The 25,000-nt window shown below is 46.8% G+C and overlaps 3 protein-coding genes, 1 non-coding gene and 1 pseudogene across 4 annotated transcripts in view; 4 read left to right on the top strand and 1 right to left on the bottom strand.

The window, feature by feature from the left end:
- LOC123484215 overlaps positions 1-6,506 on the top strand; it is a 20,730-nt pseudogene extending 14,224 nt beyond the window's left edge.
- LOC121561155 (sodium-dependent phosphate transport protein 2B-like) overlaps positions 1-25,000 on the top strand; it is a 101,273-nt gene that overhangs the window by 14,201 nt on the left and 62,072 nt on the right. The gene's annotated exons all lie outside the window — the stretch shown is intronic.
- Positions 13,404-13,574, bottom strand: LOC123484220. Its single transcript, XR_006658435.1, has one exon. It is a non-coding gene; the product is annotated as a U1 spliceosomal RNA (small nuclear RNA).
- Positions 19,264-21,612, top strand: LOC123484218. The gene is made up of 6 exons (XM_045214324.1): positions 19,264-19,788; positions 19,965-20,131; positions 20,257-20,329; positions 20,475-20,665; positions 20,757-21,093; positions 21,250-21,612. Exons 1-6 carry the CDS (start codon positions 19,486-19,488, stop codon positions 21,610-21,612), a joined length of 1,434 nt encoding a protein of 477 aa, XP_045070259.1. The 5' UTR covers positions 19,264-19,485.
- Positions 21,621-24,003, top strand: LOC121561147. Its single transcript, XM_045214323.1, has 4 exons — positions 21,621-21,872; positions 21,980-22,168; positions 22,616-23,082; positions 23,185-24,003. The coding sequence occupies exons 1-4, from the start codon at positions 21,665-21,667 to the stop codon at positions 24,001-24,003; spliced, it is 1,683 nt and encodes a 560-aa protein (XP_045070258.1). The 5' UTR covers positions 21,621-21,664.

The following is a 25,000-nucleotide window of genomic DNA, read 5'->3' as shown; positions in this document are numbered from 1 at the left end:
GATTGGACAAACCCTGTGTTCTTTCTACTGTCTCCACTCTCCAGAGCGTTTATTTTTTTATTTATTTTTATTTCACCTTTATTTAACCAGGTAAGCCAGTTGAGAACAAGTTCTCATTTACAACTGCGACCTGGCCAAGATAAAGCAAAGCAGTGCGATAAAAACAACAACACAGAGTTACATATGGGTAAAAAAAACATAAGGTCATAAAATACAACAGAAAATATATATACAGTGTGTGCAAATGTAGCAAGTTATGGAGGTAAGGCAATAAATAGGCTATAGTGCAAAATAATTACAATTAGTATTAACACTGGAATGCTAGATGTGCAAGAGATTATGTGCAAATAGAGATACTGGGGTGCAAAAGAGCAAAATAAATAACAATATAGGGATGAGGTAGTTGGGTGGGCTAATTTCAGATGGGCTGTGTACAGGTGCAGTGATCGGGTAAGGTGCTCTGACAACTGATGCTTAAAGTTATTGAGGGAGATAAGAGTCTCCAGCTTCAGAGATTTTTGCAATTCGTTCCAGTCATTGGCAGCAGAGAACTGGAAGGAATGGCGGCCAAAGGAGGTGTTGGCTTTGGGAATGACCAGTGAGATATACCTGCTGGAGCGCAGACTACGGGTGGGTGCTGCTATGGTGACCAATGAGCTAAGATAAGGCGGGGATTTGCCTAGCAGTGATTTATAGATGGCCTGGAGCCAGTGGGTTTGACGACAAACATGTAATGAGGACCAGCCAACAAGAGCGTACAGGTCACAGTGGTGGGTAGTGTATGGGGGCTTTGGAGACAAAACGGATGGCACTGTGATAGACTACATCCAATTTGCTGAGTAGAGTGTTGGAGGCTATTTTGTAAATGACATCGCCGAAGTCAAGGATCGGTAGGATAGTCAGTTTTACGAGGGCATATTTGGCAGCATGAGTGAAGGAGGCTTTGTTGCGAAATAGGAAGCCGATTCTAGATTTAACTTTGGATTGGAGATTCTTAATGTGAGTCTGGAAGGAGAGTTTACAGTCTAACCAGACACCTAGGTATTTGTAGTTGTCCACATACTCTAGGTCAGACCCGTCGAGAGTGGTGATTCTAGTCGGGTGGGCGGGTGCCAGCAGCGTTCGATTGAAGAGCATGCATTTAGTTTTACTAGTGTTTAAGAGCAGTTGGAGGCTACTGAAGGAGTGTTGTATGGCATTGAAGCTCGTTTGGAGGTTTGTTAACACAGAGTCCAATGAAGGGCCAGATGTATACAAAATGGTGTTGTCTGCATAGAGGTGGATCTGAGAGTCACCAGCAGCAAGAGCGACATCATTGATATACACGGAGAAAAGAGTCGGCCCAAGAATTGAACCCTGTGGCACCCCCATAGAGACTGCCATAGGTCCAGACAACAGGCCCTCCGATTTCACACATTTAACTCTATCTGAGAAGTAGTTGGTGAACCAGGCGAGGCAGTCATTTGAGAAACCAAGGCTATTTAGTCTGCCAATAAGAATGCGGTGGTTGACAGAGTCGAAAGCCTTGGCCAGGTCGATGAAGACGGCTGCACAGTACTGTCTATTATCGATCGCGGTTATAATATCGTTTAGGACCTTGAGCGTGGCTGAAGTGCACCCATGACCAGCTCGGAAACCGGATTGCATAGCGGAGAAGGTACGGGTTTGCTGGGGCCTACGCTTTTATTATGTTGGAATTCAAGTTCTAACTGTCACTAACAGTCCACTACCCACTGTTCTCAGGGCCTTTGCTGGGGCTACAGTGCATGATTTCTTCAACTGGCTGTCTGTGCTGGTCTTGCTGCCTCTGGAGGTAGGTTGTAGGTGTTTTAGTAACTTAGACCATTTTAATATTTAATCATTTACATTTTACTCAAAATTCATCTTATTGCTACCACTTGTATAATGTCTCTCCCTCTCACTCTCTCTCTCTCTCTCAGGTGGCATCAGGGTACATGTACAAGCTGACCAAGCTGCTGGTTGACTCCTTTAACATCCAGAGTGGAGAGGAGGCTCCAGACCTCCTCCATGTCATCACCGACCCTCTCACAAAAGCAATCATCGAGGTAGGATGATGTCATCAAGGTCATGCTTTCACTCTGTCATGTTTAAGAATAAGTGGAGAATTGGACTCAAATCCATCTCTCTCTCTCTCTCTCTCTCTCTCTCTCGCTCTCTCTCTCTCTCTCTCTCTCTCTCTCTCTCTCTCCTCTCTCTCTCTCTCTCTCTCTCTCTCTCTCTCTCTCTCTCTCTCTCTCTCTCTCTCTCTCTCTCTCTCTCTCTGTCTCTGTCTCTGTCTCTGTCTCTGTCTCTGTCTCTTAGTTGGACAAGTCAGTCATCAGTGGTATTGCCACAGGTGACCCGGCTGCCAGGAATAAGAGTCTCATCTTAAGATGGTGCAAAACATTCACCAACGTGGTGAATGAACATGCTAACTACACACCAAACATACTTCAACCCGCTAACCAAACATGCTAACTACACACCAAACATACTTCAACCCGCTAACCAAACATGCTAACTACATACCAAACATACTTCAACCCGCTAACCAAACATGCTAACAACACACCAAACATACTCCAACCCGCTAACCAAACATGTTAACTATACACCAAAATACTCCAACATGGTAAACAAACACGCTAACTACACACCAAACATACTCCAACCCGCTAACCAAACATGTTAACTATACACCAAAATACTCCAACACGGTAAACAAACACGTTAACTACACACAAAACATACACCAACACGCTAACCAAACACGCTAACTACACACCAAACATACTCCAACACGTAGCAAACATTAACTACCACCAAACATACTCCACCAAACATGCTAATACACACCAAACATACTCCAACATGACTGTAAGTCGCTTTGGATAAAAGCGTCTGCTAAATGGCATATTATATTATTATATTATATGCTAACCAAACACGCTAACTACACACCAAACATACTCCAACACGGTAACCAAACATGTTAACTACACACCAAACATACTCCAACACGGTAACCAAACATGCTAACTACACACCAAACATACTCCAACACGGTAACCAAACATGCTAACTACACACCAAACATACTCCAACACGGTAACCAAACACACTAACTACACACCAAACATACTCCAACACGCTAACCAAACATGCTAACTACACACCAAACATACTCCAACACGGTAACCAAACACGCTAACTATACACCAAACATTATCCAACACGCTAACCAAACACGCTAACTACACACCAAACATACTCCAACACGCTAACCAAACACGCTAACTACACACCAAACATACTCCAACACGCTAACCAAACACGCTAACTACACACCAAACATACTCCAACACTTATGTGTATGTGTGTTCCAGACGCTGAGGAACGAGACGGTCCCTGGACCAGAGAACTGCACCTCCCCAGCCCTCTGCTGGTGTTCCCCTGACCTCTGCTACACCCTCCGCAACATCTCAGAGACCTACAACATACAGAAATGTACGTACACAGTCAACGAACAGTAAACACTGTGGCACCCTATTCCCTGCATGGGCCGATGGGGCCCTGGTCCAAAGTAGTGCACTATATAGGGGAATAGGGTGCCATGCATTCTGGAGTAGCCTATATAGGGAATAGGGTGCCATTTGGGATGCAGTCATCTGTCCACCTTTCACACTGAGTCTTCTCACAAATACTGTGGATACTTTTATCCCAATTTATATCGCAATTTAACACACTGGACCAGCCAGATGTGTTTTAGCAACATTGCAGTAATGTTGTGTCTCTGTGTCTGTCTGTCTGTCTGTCTGTCTGTCTGTCTGTCTGTCTGTGTGTGTGTGTTCTCCCTCCCCCAGGTAATCACATCTTTGTGAATGTGGACCTGTCTGACCTAGTGGTAGGTCTGATCCTGCTGGCTCTGTCTCTGCTGGTGCTGTGTTCCTGTCTCATCCTCATCGTCAAGCTGCTCAACTCCGTGCTCAAGGGACAGGTGGCCGTAGTCATCAAGAAGGTCCTCAACACAGGTGAGACAGAGGGGGAGGAAGAGGACAATGGTGGTGATGATGTGATGATGGGGATTTTACATTATAGTCATTTAGCAGACGCTCTTATCCAGAGCGACTTACAGTTAGTGAGTGCATACATTATGTTTTTATTTTTCATACTGGCCCCCCCGTGGGAAACAAACCCACAACCCTGGCGTTGCAACGCCATGCTCTACCAACTGAGGTACCTCCCCTGCCCGGCCATTCCCTCCACAACCCTGGACGACGCTGGGCCAATTGTGGCGCCGCCCCATGGGTCAACTCAACGTTGACTTTGACATTGATTGGGAATATCCTTTCTAGCGATTCTATTTCTATGAGTAGTTATTGCTAAGAAATTACAGGATAGGTGTCCTTTCACCAAATCTGTCCGGATGACATATTTAACTTTTTATTTAACCGGGAAAACCCTCAAGGTTAGAAACCTATTTTGCAAAGGCTCCAGGACATACAGTGTGCACAGACCATCATGCTCACAGGGATGTAGAAATGATTATTTGTGTGTGTTGGTAGATTTCCCGTTCCCCTTCGGCTGGGTGACTGGTTACATCGCCATCCTGGTCGGAGCTGGAATGACCTTCATCGTCCAGAGTAGTTCAGTCTTCACCTCTGCTATCACTCCACTCGTTGGTGAGTCTCCTCTCCTCTCCTCTCCTCTCCTCTCCTCTCCTCTCCTCTCCTCTCCTCTCCTCTCCTCTCCTCTCCTCTCCTCTCCTCTCCCTCTCTCTCTCTCCTCTCCTCTCCTCTCCTCTCCTCTCCCTCTCCTCTCCTCTCCTCTCCTCTCCTCTCTCCTCTCCTCTCCCTCTCCTCTCCTCCTCTCCTCTCCTCTCCTCTCCTCTCCTCTCCTCTCCTCTCTCCCTTTCTCCTCTCCTCTCCTCTCCTCTCCTCTCCTCTCCTCTCCTCTCCTCTCCTCTCCTCTCTCCTCTCCTCTCCTCTCCAGGTTATGTCATGTTTATGTGTATGGTACTAAGTGTTCCGTGTGTGTGTGTAGGTATTGGTGTGATCAGCATTGAGAGGGCGTACCCTCTGTCACTAGGGTCCAACATCGGCACGACGACCACGGCTATACCGGCAGCCATGGCAGCGCCTGGAGACACACTGGCCAACGCTCTACAGGTCAGCCACACGCAGATACACACCCACCCTACCACCCACTCTACCACCCACCCTACCACCCACCCTACCACCCACTCTACCACCCACCCACCCACCCTACCACAAAAACACCCACCCCACCCACACACACTCCACCCTCACCACCCACTCATACACACCCACCCTACCACCCACTACACACCACCCACCCCCACCCACCACCACACCCACCCACCACCCACCCTACCACCCACCCTACCACCCACTCTACCACCCACCCACCCACCCTACCACCCACCCATACCACCCACCCACCCTACCACCCACCCTACCACCCACTCTACCACCCACCCACCCTACCACCCACCCGACCACCCACCCGACCACCCACCCGACCACCCACTCGACCACCCACCCCTACCACCCACTCTACCACCCACCCTACCACCCACTCTACCACCCACCCCTACCACCCACTCTACCACCCACTCTACCACCCACCCTACCACCCACTCTACCACCCACCCTACAAGCTACCTACTAAATATCCCCCACACACACACACACACCAACACCCTATCACACATTCATCCCCTCCCTCTCTTCTCCAGATCGCTCTGATCCACTTCTTGTTCAACTTGTCTGGTATCATCTTGTGGTATCCAATCCCCTTCACCCGTATCCCCATCCGATTGGCTAAGGCCCTGGGTAACATCACGGCAGAGTATCGCTGGTTCGCTGGCGTCTACATCATTTCCTGCTTCTTCCTCCTGCCCCTCTTAGTCTTCGGCCTATCGTTGGCCGGCTGGAAGGTCAGTGATTGGTTGATTGGTTTATTGATGGGTGGATGGATGGGTGGTTGGATTGATGGTGAGATGGATTGATGGAGGGATGGTTGATTGATTGACTGAGTGATTGATTGAGTGATTGATGGTCAATGAGTGAGTGGTTGATTGATTGGTCATTTGATTGGAAGGAAGCCTCTCTCCTTGTCAACTCGCTGTAAACTCTTCTTCATGTCTTGCCAGGTGCTGGTTGGTGTGGGTGTTCCCATAGTGGCCATGCTGATCATCATCATTATAGTGAACGCGCTCCAGGCGCGGCGCCCCCGCTGTCTCCCCTTGGTACTGCGCTCCTGGGACTTCCTGCCTCTCTGGGCCCACTCCTTAGAACCCTGGGACCGTGTGGTCGCCGTGGCAGCCGCCAAGTGTTGCTGCTGCTGCAGGTGCTGCCAGACCGCACAGGGGGAGGGGGAGGAGGAGGAGAAAGGAGGAGGGTATGTCCTGGAGAACGGTGATGACTGGGAGAAGAAGAGGGAGGAAAAAGATGATGTCTTGAAAGCAACGCAGCTTTGATGCGCCGCAACCATCTCAGTACCATTATAACCCTTCATTTAGGCATTATAACCCTTCATGTAGGCATTATAACCCTTCTATAATGTGATTATGGTATTATGACTCTTCTATAACATGGTTAAAAGGTGCTATGAAGGGTTGCAGAATTCCAGTAACTATCCCAAAATTCCCTGTTGTTTTTCCTGAAATCCTGGTTAGAGGATTCCCAGATTTCCTGATCATTTCCTCCTGATTCCAGGAATCTTCCAAACAGGATTTTCTGGAAGAAAAAAAAAAACTGGACATTTGGGGGAAATTACCTGAATTTTACAACCCTAGTGCTATGTCATGCTTATGAGTTGTTAAACGGGTGTTATGGCATTATTCATAGATATCAGTCCGGTGCTGCCTCCTACCAGCTCGTGAAGTTGGTCGCATATCAACAACGTTATAATAACAACGGGTCTTCTTTCTACCAGCTGAGGTATTCAAAGCCCTCTACATAGTAAGGCTGAAACTCACCTCATCCACCACCAATGTGTGGGTGATGCTCGGCGACCATTTTGTGCCAGAACGCTCACCACGTCAAATCAGCTCTCCACCAATGCTAGCCGATGTGTGGTGAGCGTTCTGGCACAAAATGGTTGCCAGTTAGGAAGGAAGGGGGGGGGATGATTAGGTGGCCATGGTGGAAACTGGGGCCCAGGTTGTGAAGCTGTAGCAGGGCTCTTTGTCTTCAAAACAAGCTACTCGTCATATTGCTACTTTTATCTGTAGATTTTCTTTCTCGACTTTTATGAAAATACACTTTGTATTATTCATTTATTAATATTGTTTATTCAGACTATTTTGATGATCGTAACACTTGGTTTTAAAGGTGTTACTATTAAGTAAGTTATTCTGTAAATTAAATACGGTAATTATGTATTCAAGGAATATTGTGGTCGACTGTGATGAATGTGTACAAATCTTTTAGTAATTTATTGTTGAACAGTGTGATTATCTAAGGGGTGTTGATGATGTGGGATGATATGACATTTTAAAAATAAATTGAGATTAAATTGAACAGAAAATATATTCATACATGTTTTACAAGATAATTCATTGTATGTGATCAATAGAGAATTCATATGAATTGACAACGCGCTCCCTTCTCTCTCTCTCTCTCTCTCTCTCTTCTATTCAATGGGCTTTATTGTCATGGGAAACATATGTTTACGTTGCCAAAGCAACCGGAATAGACAATAAACAAAAGGGAAATAGACAAGGGAAACATGAGTCAACATTACACTCACAAACGTTTTAACAGAGTATAGACATTTGAAATGCTATATTATTGGCTACGTACAGTGTTTTATCAATGTGCAAGTAGTTGAAGTATGAAAGGGAAAATAAACATAATTATAGGTTGTATTTACAATGTTGTTTGTGCTCCACTGGTTACCCTTTTCTCATGGCAACGGGCCAAAAAAAATATTGCTGCTGTGACTGCACCGTCCTCTCTGGCCTCCTTTTTCAACCCAGGACTTTTATTTAGAACTTTGGGGAATTTTGACCAGGAAGTCGGTGGCCTTTTCTCAATTTGATTTGCTCAACTCCTGCGTCCTCTCTCCTCCGTCCTCTCTGGCCTCCTTTTGAAAAGGTCAAAGGTAATCGAGGAGAGGAAACCAAAATGTGCTTGTATGAATCAAAGACTCTCCTCCACTCGCATGTCATCAGGCAAATGACCTTTACAGGGGTGGATCCCAAAAGAAATGTGTACAGTGATCAAAACGAATGAAGTCAGTTGTGCGAGACATTTTTCTAAATAAAACAATAAGTAGCATGTTGTTTTTAAACAGGCACGTGCTTTTCTCCTCTGACAAATCAAAAGGCTGTGTGGCAGATTTCAAAACTGTTCCGATGAAGGACTCAGGTAGGATCCTCGATGAAAGGTGGCTATCGAGGAGGGAGGACACTCTTCTGTTCACCTACTAATGAATTAACATCTCCTCGACCACTTATCTGTTTCCGGGTCACGGAGAAGAGAGGGTGGAGGACTGACTTTTTTTCCCAAATGAGAAAAGGCCATAGAACTTATCATAGAAGTGCTGCCAGTTTCACAATGATGGGTCATGAGAGGATAGGTAGATCTGTGTCGAGTCAAAATGATTTATTAAAAACAAGTTTCCACAGTTGAATCAACATGATACAGAACATTACTGAAATATGAGAGAAGATAGAAGCTATAACTTAGCCTAAACATGACAGGGCTTATTATAGCAATGTAACGTTAGAGATGGGACCACCGTATATTTATATTGTGTAACGTTTCACTGTAGGTTATTTTATAATAAAACTGTATTATTTCACAAGGGGACTTAGGCTTACAGACCAGGTACACCAATGTTGCAAAATAGGAGTCAAGCTCCTGGTCTGGTTATGCGGTAGCCCCTGCCCAAATAAGGACATTTCCTCCTGGTCTCATTGGTTAAGACGTTGGTTTCTCCCATGAGGAGATCGGGGTTCACAACCCGTCCGTGACACCTATAAAGGCCCTATCTCACCCTACCCATTATGTACCGACGGTCTTCAATCAGTTTCAACATCTACTTTCATCTCATGCTATCTTATCCTATCACCAGGGAGGAAAGATGCATAGTTCACCATCCCCCCCCCAGATGGAGAAACGATATGTATATGTCCTAACGAATCACTCTTCCTCGTGAAGTGCGCACTCGTTCACTACCCTCCCCACTCGTTCACTACCCTCCCCACTCGTTCACTACCCTCCCCACTCGTTCACTACCCTCCCCACTCGTTCACTACCCTCCCCACTGCGTTCACTACCCTCCCCACTCGTTCACTACCCTCCCCACAAATGTTAAAGCGCCGGCTCGATGTAGGCTTGGGCTAGAGAGAGTTTCCATATAGGCCTACGGTATCAGTCATTTCCTTTGAAATCCATTAAGGGAAGTGCTCAAGTGCACACTTCGAAGGAGAATGGAGAGATTTATTGGAACGCGGCTAGCTTGGAATGCAAATAATATTGTCAAGTGACACAATGGGGAAACAGAACACTTCAGTAGGACTCCAGGCTAACTTGACCAATCCAGTTCTAGAGGGTGAAACAGAACACTCACATACTCCAGCTACTTGACTAATCCAGTTCTCTCTCTCTGTTATCTGTCCATTCTATCAGAGACACATGGTGTTTAGGAGGTTTATGGCCGACTACATGTGCCCCTCTTCTGGCTCCCATTATCAGTCCATTTATGACACACAGGGGGAGGGAGGGAGGGAGAGAGAGAGAGAGAGAGAGAGAGAGAGAGAGAGAGAGAGAGAGAGAGAGAGAGAGAGAGAGAGAGAGAGAGAGACAGAGAGAGAGAGAGAGACAGAGAGAGAGAGAGAGAGAGAGAGAGAGAGAGAGAGAGACAGAGAGAGAGAGAGAGAGAGAGAGAGAGAGAGAGAGAGAGAGAGAGAGATAGATTTGTTTTTATCTGGACATCCACGGTCACACACAGAAACATATCACACACAGAGAAAGGCAGGCAGGCAGGCAGACAGACAGACAGACAGACAGACAGACAGACAGACAGACAGACAGACAGACAGACAGACAGCGGAATTCACGTGGGCAGCATGGTACTGAGGTGTGTTGATCACGTGCTTTCACCTGGGACCTGCAGGTAGAACTAATAAATACAGTGGGGCAACAATGGGGAAACTATATTGCGTAACACACAGTGCCACGAGCCCCAAGAACATGTCCTTGACTTGATTATTTTACAGCACTCCTTAGGTAATCATGTGAATAATTATCTGACCAATCTGAACGCTTCGTTTTACTGTTATAAACCTTATTTTTTTACTGTTATAAAGCTTATTTGTACTGTTCTAAAGCTTTTGTTTTGTTTTGTTTATGTATTTAATTAATTATTATACATGTTTATACTGTTACATAGTTAGGTGACCAATGCAAAATAATCTATTTGTTTTATTTTTCAGTGTGATACAGTTGTATTAATAATCAGAGCAATGCAAATTCCAAAACGAAGAATCGAGGACTATTTAGTGCAAATTTTGACGGTATGGAAATATAATTAATTTTCAGTGCGGCCCTCCGGACCTCGTTGAAGACCGATGGCGCCTCTCAAGGGGAAAATGAGTTTGACACCCCTGATCTAATGGTTAAGGTTGGGGATTGGGAATGAATGCTAGTCCTCTATTTCTAGCTAAGGGGTGAAATACATCTACCTGTGGTCTGTTCAGGTGGGCGCAACGTTAAAATCAAAACTTTACACGTAACATAACGTTCAGGTATAGAAATGTGTTGTGTAGCTAGATCAGGTAGGAGTGTTTTTCATGTAGCACTAACTTTCTGTGAGGGACTGACTGAATGTGACGTGGCTGGCTCACTCACGCCACCTGCTGGACTTCTGCTGTTACTACACACTCTTTCCTGGATACAGCATAAAATCCTCTCACACATTTCACTGCTATTCTGTTGGTCTTGTTCCAGACAATATCATCCACGTAACCCTCTTCTGCTAGTTGCACTAACTGTAAGACGCTCTGGATCAGAGCTTCTGCTAAATGACTAACATCTAGTTGAGTAATTATTATCTCCATGGTTATCTATCTAGAACTGGATTGGTCAAATTGACTAATCCAGTTCTAGATGGTGAAACAGAACACATCAGTAGGACTCCAAGCTAACTTGACCAATCCAGTTCTAGATGGTGAAACAGAACACATCAGTAGGACTCCAGGCTAACTTGACTAATCCAGTTCTAGAGGGTGAAACAGAACACATCAGTAGGACTCCAGGCTAACTCTGACTAATCCAGTTCTAGAGGGTGAAACAGAACACATCAGTAGGACTCCAGGCTAACTTGACCAATCCAGTTCTAGATGGTGAAACAGAACACATCAGTAGGACTCCAGGCTAACTTGACTAATCCAGTTCTAGAGGGTGAAACAGAACACATCAGTAGGACTCCAGGCTAACTTGACTAATCCAGTTCTAGAGGGTGAAACAGAACACATCAGTAGGACTCCAGGCTAACTTGACTAATCCAGTTCTAGAGGGTGAAACAGAACACATCAGTAGGACTCCAGGCTAACTTGACTAATCCAGTTCTAGAGGGTGAAACAGAACACATCAGTAGGACTCCAGGCTAACTTGACTAATCCAGTTCTAGAGGGTGAAACAGAACACATCAGTAGGACTCCAGGCTAACTTGACTAATCCAGTTCTAGAGGGTGAAACAGAACACATCAGTAGGACTCCAGGCTAACTTGACTAATCCAGTTCTCTCTCTCTGTTATCTGTCCATTCTATCAGAGACACATGGTGTTAGTTAGCCTGGAGTCCTACTGATGTGTTCTGTTTCACCATATGCTTTCACTAGACACAGGAACCCTAAGGAACAAAGCCAGTCAGATGACTGAAGATAATAATAATATAATAATATAATATATAATATGCCATTTAGCAGACGCTTTTATCCAAAGTGACTTACAGTCATGCGTGCATACATTTTTCTGCGTATGGGTGGTCCCGGGGATCGAACTCACTTTTTTTTTGGGGGGGTAAGTGATAAACAGTAAACTAATTGCAAAAGCTTTGGTCTGGAGGTCAGTGGAGAAATCACGATTGACAAGGAGATGGTAGCTGACAATCTCAACACCTTTCTCACAACAGTTGGCTCAAATTTGATTGAAGCTACCCGGTTGTACTGCAGTGTATGGGGAAGGTCAGGTTATTACTACCAGATGGGTGTTCTGGAGTGTATGGGGAGGGTCAGGTTATTACTACCAGATGGATGTTCTGGAGTGTATGGGGAGGGTCGGGTTATTACTACCAGATGGGTGTTCTGGAGTGTATGGGGAGGGTCAGGTTATTACTACCAGATGGATGTTCTGGAGTGTATGGGGAGGGTCAGGTTATTACTACCAGATGGATGTTCTGGAGTGTATGGGAGGGTCAGGTTATTACTACCAGATGGATGTTCTGGAGTGTATGGGGAGGGTCGGGTTATTACTACCAGATGGATGTTCAACAGAGGAGGCTATAGGAGGAATGGAATAAATGGAACGGAGACAAACGTGGTTTCCATGGTTTCCATATGTTTGATGTGTTTGATACCGTTCCATTGATTCCATTCCAGCCATTACAATGAGCCCGTCCTCCTATAGGGACGGCAGGTAGCTTAGTGGTTAAGGCGTAGTGCCAGTAACCGAAAGGTCGCTGGTTCTAATCCCAGAGCCGACCAGGTGAAAAATCTGTCGACGTGCCCTTGAGCAAGGCACTTAACCCTAAATGCTCCTGTAAATCGCTCTGGATAAGAGCATCTGACTAAAATGTAGCTCTTCCCACAATCCTCCTCTGGTGTACAAGCAGAAGCCTTTTCCGTTACTGCAGTGTCTCAGGCTGAAGTTGTCAAGAGACTGTCTGAACTAAACTCCTCTAAAGCTACAAGCATCTCCAAGTCATTCAATTCAATTTTCTCCCTCTTAATTCTGATCATTCTGTTACAATGAGCAGTAATCTATTATTTATTGTGGGATTAAATGGCATACTGTTCTATAAATGACTTAATTATGTAGCAAATAAAACACCTCAATCTAGATTCTGTCAGAGGGCGCAAGACGATCCATTCACCAGTAGGCCTATACATTATCAGGACATGACAGGCATAATCACCAGTGCTTTTAATAACAGATCACAAATATTTGGGGTTTTCAGAAGATGTATCTATAAGGCCTTAGTTTGCTTTGAAATAGATCCTAATTTCTAAAACCATTCATCTGATGAGGAAGAAAAGGGAGAAGCTGATAAATGTCTTTCTCAACACATAACTCCACAGCACTCAGAGTAAACACTCGGACCATCACTCAGTGAACATTAGTTCCCACATATTACTTTGAACAACAAGATCAGGGGAGAGCGCGAACGCAGTCCCCCACTACCAGAAATTATGCAATCGAGATTTCCACATTTGGGAAATTCGCAGACGTCGAGTCTACAGTAGCGCAACGACTGTAGACAGTTACGCGTTCTGTTTGGTCTAGAGTCTACAGTCACTGTAGACTCTAGACCAATCAGAACGCGTAACTGTTTACAGTCGCTAGCGTCACTTGAAAAAAATCTCATTAGCAGCCTCGCAAAAATCGCATTAGCCCCGTATTTGGACCCGACTTTCGCTCATTACTTTATTCGTATATCATTCATTGTCTTGGGATTTGGTGGAAGTTATCTGAGACCCTTGGAGACCTTAACCAACGTTTTTGTTTTGTGCGAATTGGTCTAGTTTTTCTCTTGATCGAGCCATTTCGGAGACCCACTGTTACGATCTTGCTGAGTTTACTGTCACTGTCAGTTTGTATGTCAATGAAGATGGCGAGCCCAGTAATCCGCGTAATCAACCCAGATGAGCCTTCGCGTCCCGCCGCCCAAGCCCGGCTGTCCGGCCCAAGCAGCCCGAGCCGCCTGTCCGGCCCAAGAAGCTTGAACCCGCTGTCCGGCCCAAGAAGCCCGAGCCCGCTGTCCGGCCCAAACAGCCCCGAGCCCCCTGTCCGGCCCAAACAGCCCGAGCCCCCTGGCCAACTCACAGAGTCCCCGTCCACAGCACAGGATCATGAGGGTCAGCCTTTTCCCACGGAATCACCTCTGAGTGACTCCCCTGTAAGTAAAATTCACATTATATGCAAACAATGTCAAGGAGAACAATTTGTTTAACATGTTGGTTTTTTTTTTTTTTTTTAATTGGTTGTATGTTTTGACATTCATTTGTACTAACCAAAGTAATGTAAAATAATAAGTAATAACTAAGTGTGTTTTGTATGTGTTGTGTGTTGCAGGTGGAGCTAGAGGGTTGGGTGCGTCTGTGGGAAAACCCCAATGGCATCCCATCTGCAGACATTTCCTGGCTCAAAGACCACAATGAAAGAGGGCTGTTCACACCCGTTCAAATCTATAAGGACAAAAGTGGTCTGTTCAGGAGGCGACGGGTGATGAAATCGGACCGCATGTGGTTTTACCCAGAAGAACCTCCCGGCTACGTCAGGGGTGCCCCGCCAACTCCACAACAGTTTTTTCGAGTCGTGTTTTTGTGTGGCGTCCTGTTGGAGTGTGGAGGTACTCCCTGAAGTGTCCTCGAGGGGATCAGTGTCTGGGTAGAGGACGGAACGTGCACCTCTACAAGTCTGGCTATCACCACCGGGTATAACTCACTTCACCTTTGTTAGAGTTTTTACATTAGTTTATTACTATGTATGTAAACATGCAAGACAAAAAAAGAGCACAGAAAGCCATATCCTGCTATTGGCCTTTTTTTAAATAAGATTTTCTCCCCATATGTACTTTAGGTACGTCACATCTGTGACGTGTCCACCTGGTACACCATGCTCACTGAGGTCCTGTGCTGTGGACCATGTACAAAAGCGGCCAGAAGCGGAGAAGGTGGCACAATGGGTCGGTGGCTTGCGTGGGATGCCGCTATTTTGTCCCAGCTTAGCGAGGCTCACCAAGCTATGTTCCCTGCCATCCTCACCAGCAAGTGAGTATACTGAACATAATGTGTGCGTTTGACAGACCTGGAAGTGTCACTCAAATCCACCTGAACATATTGATTGTGACTCTACTTATAGGCGTGGCGTGGATAGGACTGTTGTGCGCCTTCTGAGGGACCGGACGGAAGGGAACACCATGGTCAAGGTGTGGCGGCAGATACAGGAGAACCACGTTGAAGAGTACCTTCAGCGTAAGGACCTGTACACCACACTCCTCATGACTGTCGTGAAACCTGGAGGGATCGTTTCTGCACTAAGGCACACTTTCCAGGCTCCACCTCCTCCAAGAGAGCTCCCCTCCGCGCGGCTCCTGCGCCACGCCTTCCTGCTGGCGGAGGCCAACAACGTGCAGGATTACCGGAGCCAGATCCTCTCCCACTTTTGGCACTGTGCTGAAAATGGATTCCACCAGAAAGTATGTAAATCATGCAAAACATCTTGCAGTATTGTTTGGTTTTTTATTAAGTTTTAAATTGAACCCATTTTCACATTGTTGTAAAGTGATTAAGAAAAATCACATATCAATAAAATCTAACAGGTTATCTCATTATGCACACTTGACATGTTTTAGGTGGTGAAGAAGCTGTCTGGGGAGGGTGGAGGCTCAGCTGAGTGGTTCACCAGCATCGGAAAGCGAGCACTCCCAGATAGTTTCATTTGTGCTGACCTGTGAGGAGTCCACAGAGAAGCTGAAACCGATGTGCCTTGGGGTCATGGAGAGGTTCCGGCTGGCCAATCAACCAGTCCCAAAAATTATATACGTGGACCGTGGGTGTTGCCGTGCGCAGGGCCCAACAGCGCTGGGGATTTTGTTCCAGCCTTGGGTGGACAACGGGATGGTTGTGCGTCTGGACATCTTTCACTGGATCCACCGGTTTGATGCAGCCATACGCACAGAGTCCCACTCAAGTATGCTGCATTCAAGTCTGCGCTAGCTGGGGGAGTGCTGGCCTATAACCGCTCAGACCTGGAGCTGCTCATCAAGGCCATGAGAGCCAAGGACCCGGCAACGCTGATGACTGTGTCAGATGAGGATATTGTCCGCCTCTACATTACCAGGGAGCACCTCAAACACCACGTGCGAAGGGTCACACTGGGAGCTCAGGAAACATTCCGGCTCATCCATCTGGCCATTGAGGAGCTGAAAGGTCCCGCAGGGCTGGACGAGGCGGAGTGAGCCTTTTCAAAACACCTGGTATAAAAGACCTCATTCAAAAAGTTATTACAACATTGATACGGATAGAGTTGCATACAAAGTGAACATAACTCACTGTATGCATGCATGTATGTATGTATTTACAGAGGCCATTGATGAGATGTGGGCAGGCCAGCAGCGACACCTGGAGTGCATCCAGGATCCACCAGACATGAACATGTATAGGGTGGCGCGTACCACAACCATTAACAATGTGGACCTACCCTACTACAAATGTCTGCGTGGAAGCAACAGCCTGGAAGGATTCCACAAAGCTCTGCCGAACATGATTCCAGGTACACAGGTGTATTCTCTATACTTGTAACAAATTAAATATGTGACCCTGTCATTAAGCAATAATGACAGGAGAGGGGGTGCGATTGTACTGAATATATTCACAGCTGTGATTTGGATATAGCTTTAATACAACCATTCTACAATTGCCATTTATTAGTTAACAGTAATAAGCCACAACAGATTATGATTTGTTTCTTTTTTTAATCATTTATTTTCCTCCGCCAACACAAAAAGATCTGCAACTGGACTTCGGACTTGACTTTTTGCCAAGCAACACAAACAAAACATTTATTAGAACACCTGTAAAGCGGAGTGATACATGTAGTTAAAAGTCCCGTGCAGTAACGCTCAATATAGGAACTCATGGAATGCCCATTGTCCAATCAAACTAATTAGTTGAAAAAGTGGAACTAACTGTTGTATAATACCTTCAATTTTGATTTTCAGGTCCCCCACTGTGCAGCACGGCCCTATCAGGTTTACCTGATCAGTGGCATTGCACGGTGGAACTCTGACAGGAGCGGGGGATGCCGTGTTTGGTGGCAAAGGACGGCACCACAGGACCTATTCGGCGCCGCTGATTGATCGCCTCAACGCTCGCTGTCAGCAGCTGTTCGGAGAGACTGTGGAGGAGAATTTCCGGGCCCCTGCTGATGTCTCTTCCAACGAGCTGCTCGGGTTGGAGTACCTGTTCAGCCAGAGCACGGGGGAATCTGGGCCCTTCTCTCTTCAGGACATTGTCAACGATGGACCTGGTCCAGAAGAGGAGGTGCTCCGACCTGGGCAGCCTGATCCAGATGACGCAGACGAGGCGTACCAGAGCGATGTGGAGGCACACGACCGTGCGCTGGATGCCGTCCTGCCCCACATCACACTCACCAGCCGACAAACCGCCACTGTTCACCCTCCGGCCTTTGTGAGTAGCCGTGTGTCTGCTAGAATGAAATACAATGCACCAGTTACTGAAAAAGACAACATATTTGAACTTACCACATTCATATGGCTTTTTCTTTTACAGGAGGATGCCTGCAGTCCAAACCCTCTTCCTGGCTTTCCTAAGTTGGAAATGTTCTGCTCTGTGCTGGTGGAGATTGGCCTGGCAGAAGAAAAGCTGTCACTCACCACCGAGCAGAGAAACCAGGTCCTTAAAGCCTGGAATGCCGTGGAGGAGCATGACAAGCAGCCACAAAAAGTTCAACCAGTTGTACAGAACACACTGGGGCAACACCCTCTACTGCCGCACAAAAAGGGACGATCTTGTTGACGCTGCTCTGATACAGAGGGTAAAGATGGCCAAGCGCTACGCACCAGCGCAACAGGACATCAGTGCTCAGCACAACAGGCTGATGTACACGCTGGTGAAACTGTTGTGGTTGCGCTCACCTCAAGGCTCTCGCAACAGTCCTGAGAAGAGAACCCTCTTGAAGGCGTCTGAGCGAGTCCAGCACCGGATTTTAGTGGAGGATCCAGTCCTGTGCAAAGCAGGCATTCATCTACCCAAGATTAACAGCAAGACTGTGCAGGACTTTATCCGTCGCCAAGAGAGGCTCCCTCAACTTGCACGCCACAAAACAGCCCTCCACCATCACTAAGACCACCTCCATCTCATCTGCAGACCTTCCACCAGCACCACATCAGCCTGCAGTCCTCCCTCCACCAGACTACCCCCTGATGGAATATGTGCCCACACCCAGCACAGCAGGGACCAAGGTGTTAAAGGGAAGGACAGATGTGATGGCACCACTCTCCCGGCCTCAGCCACCGATGCCACATTTGCTACTGCCACCACCAGTGAGAAAACCCAACGCCCCCTCTACCATCAACAGACCTGTGCCCTCCCTCTCTGCATCTACAGCAACCCCAGGAATTGCTGGCCCCTCCACATGGCCCATAATGCCTGCTAGTGAGGCAAATCCAGGGATTGATGGTCCACCTAAATCAGTCCCTCCAACTCTGCCCAAAATGCCTACTACAATTGGCACAGCACACAGTAGTACTTCATTCTGGGCAAGAGCTACGCAATTCAAGCGGAAGCATAAGGAACACTCCTCAGAAGTAGGAGCCAAAGTGTCAAGGGTGCAAAATCTCCCTGTCTGTACACTCTGTGGCCAAACAACCCAGGGACATAAAAAATACAAAAAAAAGAGTTTCTGCCCTACAAATATGATGTCCCCATCAAAGGTCTGGACAACAAAGTGTACAGCAGCTACGAACACTTCACCTCTGTTGTTGACAAGTTGTAGTAATATAAATATGTTGTAATAAATCTGTAAATATGGGACGGTTGCATTGTACATATGGTAAATAGGCTTTGATTTTATGACATTTTATATTGTCTAACTTATATTGTCTACACTGTAGTGCTGTGTTTTTTTATAAGTGTTCCCCAATATACATGCACTTTATTCATTAAAGTGGTCAGTGCTACAGTAACAGTTGTGGAATATCAATTAATGAATTGAACAATGGGGTTATATTTGTATGTATCAAAACATAAAGACACAGATAAAGTAACTGAGGTAAGGAAATGTGCCAATAGCACAATGAAATCAGATCATTTTGCACATATTTTAGTAGAAAAGGTAAAGCCACAAAACAACATTAAATTCCTTGGGAAAAAACTAAATAGGAGGCATGGAAGCAGTTATTGCCATCTATCAGTTCAATCTGTCCTGAAGTTCAATTAATTCTGTTTAACTCACACACTGACAAACACCATATAATTACTAGCCTCGCAAAAATCGCATTAGCCCCGTATTTGGACCCGACTTTCGCTCATTACTTTATTCGTATATCATTCATTGTCTTGGGATTTGGTGGAAGTTATCTGAGACCCTTGGAGACCTTAACCAACGTTTTTGTTTTGTGCGAATTGGTCTAGTTTTTCTCTTGATCGAGCCATTTCGGAGACCCACTGTTACGATCTTGCTGAGTTTACTGTCACTGTCAGTTTTGTATGTCAATGAAGATGGCGAGCCCAGTAATCCGCGTAATCAACCCAGATGAGCCCGCTGTCCGGCCCAAGAAGCCCGAGCCCGCTGTCCGGCCCAAGCAGCCCGAGCCGCCTGTCCGGCCCAAGAAGCTTGAACCCGCTGTCCGGCCCAAGAAGCCCGAGCCCGCTGTCCGGCCCAAACAGCCCGAGCCCCCTGTCCGGCCCAAACAGCCCGAGCCCCCTGGCCAACTCACAGAGTCCCCGTCCACAGCACAGGATCATGAGGGTCAGCCTTTTCCCACGGAATCACCTCTGAGTGACTCCCCTGTAAGTAAAATTCACATTATATGCAAACAATGTCAAGGAGAACAATTTGTTTAACATGTTTGGTTTTTTTTTTTTTTTTAATTGGTTGTATGTTTTGACATTCATTTGTACTAACCAAAGTAATGTAAAATAATAAGTAATAACTAAGTGTGTTTTGTATGTGTTGTGTGTTGCAGGTGGAGCTAGAGGGTTGGGTGCGTCTGTGGGAAAACCCCAATGGCATCCCATCTGCAGACATTTCCTGGCTCAAAGACCACAATGAAAGAGGGCTGTTCACACCCGTTCAAATCTATAAGGACAAAAGTGGTCTGTTCAGGGAGGCGACGGGTGATGAAATCGGACCGCATGTGGTTTTACCCAGAAGAACCTCCCGGCTACGTCAGGGGTGCCCCCGCCAACTCCACAACAGTTTTTTCGAGTCGTGTTTTTGTGTGGCGTCCTGTTGGAGTGTGGAGGTACTCCCTGAAGTGTCCTCGAGGGGATCAGTGTCTGGGTAGAGGACCGGAACGTGCACCTCTACAAGTCTGGCTATCACCACCGGGTATAACTCACTTCACCTTTGTTAGAGTTTTTACATTAGTTTATTACTATGTATGTAAACATGCAAGACAAAAAAGAGCACAGAAAGCCATATCCTGCTATTGGCCTTTTTTTTAAATAAGATTTTCTCCCCATATGTACTTTAGGTACGTCACATCTGTGACGTGTCCACCTGGTACACCATGCTCACTGAGGTCCTGTGCTGTGGACCATGTACAAAAGCGTCCAGAAGCGGAGAAGGTGGCACAATGGGTCGGTGGCTTGCGTGGGATGCCGCTATTTTGTCCCAGCTTAGCGAGGCTCACCAAGCTATGTTCCCTGCCATCCTCACCAGCAAGTGAGTATACTGAACATAATGTGTGCGTTTGACAGACCTGGAAGTGTCACTCAAATCCACCTGAACATATTGATTGTGACTCTACTTATAGGCGTGGCGTGGATAGGACTGTTGTGCGCCTTCTGAGGGACCGGACGGAAGGGAACACCATGGTCAAGGTGTGGCGGCAGATACAGGAGAACCACGTTGAAGAGTACCTTCAGCGTAAGGACCTGTACACCACACTCCTCATGACTGTCGTGAAACCTGGAGGGATCGTTTCTGCACTAAGGCACACTTTCCAGGCTCCACCTCCTCCAAGAGAGCTCCCCTCCGCGCGGCTCCTGCGCCACGCCTTCCTGCTGGCGGAGGCCAACAACGTGCAGGATTACCGGAGCCAGATCCTCTCCACTTTTGGCACTGTGCTGAAAATGGATTCCACCAAGAAAGTATGTAAATCATGCAAAACATCTTGCAGTATTGTTTGGTTTTTTATTAAGTTTTAAATTGAACCCATTTTCACATTGTTGTAAAGTGATTAAGAAAAATCACATATCAATAAAATCTAACAGGTTATCTCATTATGCACACTTGACATGTTTTAGGTGGTGAAGAAGCTGTCTGGGGAGGGTGGAGGCTCAGCTGAGTGGTTCACCAGCATCGGAAACGAGCACTCCCAGATAGTTTCATTTGTGCTGACCTGTGAGGAGTCCACAGAGAAGCTGAAACCGATGTGCCTTGGGGTCATGGAGAGGTTCCGGCTGGCCAATCAACCAGTCCCAAAAATTATATACGTGGACCGTGGGTGTTGCCGTGCGCAGGGCCCAACAGCGCTGGGGATTTTGTTCCAGCCTTGGGTGGACAACGGGATGGTTGTGCGTCTGGACATCTTTCACTGGATCCACCGGTTTGATGCAGCCATACGCACAGAGTCCCACTCAAGTATGCTGCATTCAAGTCTGCGCTAGCTGGGGAGTGCTGGCCTATAACCGCTCAGACCTGGAGCTGCTCATCAAGGCCATGAGAGCCAAGGACCCGGCAACGCTGATGACTGTGTCAGATGAGGATATTGTCCGCCTCTACATTACCAGGGAGCACCTCAAACACCACGTGCGAAGGGTCACACTGGGAGCTCAGGAAACATTCCGGCTCATCCATCTGGCCATTGAGGAGCTGAAAGGTCCCGCAGGGCTGGACGAGAGCGGAGTGAGCCTTTTCAAAACACCTGGTATAAAAGACCTCATTCAAAAAGTTATTACAACATTGATACGGATAGAGTTGCATACAAAGTGAACATAACTCACTGTATGCATGCATGTATGTATGTATTTACAGAGGCCATTGATGAGATGTGGGCAGGCCAGCAGCGACACCTGGAGTGCATCCAGGATCCACCAGACATGAACATGTATAGGGTGGCGCGTACCACAACCATTAACAATGTGGACCTACCCTACTACAAATGTCTGCGTGGAAGCAACAGCCTGGAAGGATTCCACAAAGCTCTGCCGAACATGATTCCAGGTACACAGGTGTATTCTCTATACTTGTAACAAATTAAATATGTGACCCTGTCATTAAGCAATAATGACAGGGAGAGGGGGTGCGATTGTACTGAATATATCACAGCTGTGATTTGGATATAGCTTTAATACAACCATTCTACAATTGCCATTTATTAGTTAACAGTAATAAGCCACAACAGATTATGATTTGTTTCTTTTTTTAATCATTTATTTTCCTCCGCCAACACAAAAGATCTGCAACTGGACTTCGGACTTGACTTTTGCCAAGCAACACAAACAAAACATTTATTAGAACACCTGTAAAGCGGAGTGATACATGTAGTTAAAAGTCCCCGTGCAGTAACGCTCAATATAGGAACTCATGGAATGCCCATTGTCCAATCAAACTAATTAGTTGAAAAAGTGGAACTAACTGTTGTATAATACCTTCAATTTTGATTTTCAGGTCCCCACTGTGCAGCACGGCCCTATCAGGTTTACCTGATCAGTGGCATTGCACGGTGGAACTCTGACAGGGAGCGGGATGCCGTGTTTGGTGGCAAAGGACGGCACCACAGGACCTATTCGGCGCCGCTGATTGATCGCCTCAACGCTCGCTGTCAGCAGCTGTTCGGAGAGACTGTGGAGGAGAATTTCCGGGCCCCTGCTGATGTCTCTTCCAACGAGCTGCTCGGGTTGGAGTACCTGTTCAGCCAGAGCACGGGGGAATCTGGGCCCTTCTCTCTTCAGGACATTGTCAACGATGGACCTGGTCCAGAAGAGGAGGTGCTCCGACCTGGGCAGCCTGATCCAGATGACGCAGACGAGGCGTACCAGAGCGATGTGGAGGCACACGATCGTGCGCTGGATGCCGTCCTGCCCCACATCACACTCACCAGCGACGAAACCGCCACTGTTCACCCTCCGGCCTTTGTGAGTAGCCGTGTGTCTGCTAGAATGAAATACAATGCACCAGTTACTGAAAAAGACAACATATTTGAACTTACCACATTCATATGGCTTTTTCTTTTACAGGAGGATGCCTGCAGTCCAAACCCTCTTCCTGGCTTTCCTAAGTTGGAAATGTTCTGCTCTGTGCTGGTGGAGATTGGCCTGGCAGAAGAAAAGCTGTCACTCACCACCGAGCAGAGAAACCAGGTCCTTAAAGCCTGGAATGCCGTGGAGGAGCATGACAAGCAGCCACAAAAGTTCAACCAGTTGTACAGAACACACTGGGGCAACACCCTCTACTGCCGCACAAAAAGGGACGATCTTGTTGACGCTGCTCTGATACAGAGGGTAAAGATGGCCAAGCGCTACGCACCAGCGCAACAGGACATCAGTGCTCAGCACAACAGGCTGATGTACACGCTGGTGAAACTGTTGTGGTTGCGCTCACCTCAAGGCTCTCGCAACAGTCCTGAGAAGAGAACCCTCTTGAAGGCGTACGAGCGAGTCCAGCACCGGATTTTAGTGGAGGATCCAGTCCTGTGCAAAGCAGGCATTCCTCTACCCAAGATTAACAGCAAGACTGTGCAGGACTTTATCCGTCGCCAAGAGAGGCTCCTCAACTTGCACGCCACAAAACAGCCCTCCACCATCACTAAGACCACCTCCATCTCATCTGCAGACCTTCCACCAGCACCACATCAGCCTGCAGTCCTCCCTCCACCAGACTACCCCCTGATGGAATATGTGCCCACACCCAGCACAGCAGGGACCAAGGTGTTAAAGGGAAGGACAGATATGATGGCACCACTACTCTCCCGGCCTCAGCCACCGATGCCACATTTGCTACTGCCACCACCAGTGAGAAAACCCAACGCCCCCTCTACCATCAACAGACCTGTGTAACAAACCTCCAAACGAGCTTCAATGCCATACAACACTCCTTCAGTAGCCTCCAACTGCTCTTAAACACTAGTAAAACTAAATGCATGCTCTTCAATCGAACGCTGCTGGCACCCGCCCACCCGAATAGAATCACCACTCTCGACGGGTCTGACCTAGAGTATGTGGACAACTACAAATACCTAGGTGTCTGGTTAGACTGTAAACTCTCCTTCCAGACTCACATTAAGAATCTCCAATCCAAAGTTAAATCTAGAATCGGCTTCCTATTTCGCAACAAAGCCTCCTTCACTCATGCTGCCAAATATGCCCTCGTAAACTGACTATCCTACCGATCCTTGACTTCGGCGATGTCATTTACAAAATAGCCTCCAACACTCTACTCAGCAAATTGGATGTAGTCTATCACAGTGCCATCCGTTTTGTCTCCAAAGCCCCATACACTACCCACCACTGTGACCTGTACGCTCTTGTTGGCTGGTCCTCATTACATGTTTGTCGTCAAACCCACTGGCTCCAGGCCATCTATAAATCACTGCTAGGCAAATCCCCGCCTTATCTTAGCTCATTGGTCACCATAGCAGCACCCACCCGTAGTCTGCGCTCCAGCAGGTATATCTCACTGGTCATTCCCAAAGCCAACACCTCCTTTGGCCGCCATTCCTTCCAGTTCTCTGCTGCCAATGACTGGAACGAATTGCAAAAATCTCTGAAGCTGGAGACTCTTATCTCCCTCAATAACTTTAAGCATCAGTTGTCAGAGCACCTTACCGATCACTGCACCTGTACACAGCCCATCTGAAATTAGCCCACCCAACTACCTCATCCCTATATTGTTATTTATTTTGCTCTTTTGCACCCCAGTATCTCTATTTGCACATAATCTCTTGCACATCTAGCATTCCAGTGTTAATACTAATTGTAATTATTTTGCACTATAGCCTATTTATTGCCTTACCTCCATAACTTGCTACATTTGCACACACTGTATATATATTTT

Source organism: Coregonus clupeaformis, unplaced genomic scaffold (genome assembly GCF_020615455.1).
Source record: "Coregonus clupeaformis isolate EN_2021a unplaced genomic scaffold, ASM2061545v1 scaf0233, whole genome shotgun sequence".
NCBI lineage: Eukaryota > Metazoa > Chordata > Actinopteri > Salmoniformes > Salmonidae > Coregonus > Coregonus clupeaformis.
Note: the sequence above shows the minus strand (reverse complement) of the source record. Positions and strands in the feature narration are given on the sequence as shown.

Bases quoted from the DNA above. Each gene is read 5' to 3' on its own strand.
- LOC123484218 (XM_045214324.1), top strand. From the start codon at position 19,486: ATGTCAATGAAGATGGCGAGCCCAGTAATCCGCGTAATCAACCCAGAT. The intron at 20,330-20,474 runs GTATAACTCACT...TATGTACTTTAG, and splicing joins AGTCTGGCTATCACCACCGG to GTACGTCACATCTGTGACGT. The intron at 21,094-21,249 runs GTATGTAAATCA...GACATGTTTTAG, and splicing joins AAATGGATTCCACCAAGAAA to GTGGTGAAGAAGCTGTCTGG.
- LOC121561147 (XM_045214323.1), top strand. From the start codon at position 21,665: ATGAGAGCCAAGGACCCGGCAACGCTGATGACTGTGTCAGATGAGGAT. The intron at 21,873-21,979 runs GTATAAAAGACC...ATGTATTTACAG, and splicing joins GAGCCTTTTCAAAACACCTG to AGGCCATTGATGAGATGTGG. The intron at 22,169-22,615 runs GTACACAGGTGT...TTTGATTTTCAG, and splicing joins TCTGCCGAACATGATTCCAG to GTCCCCACTGTGCAGCACGG.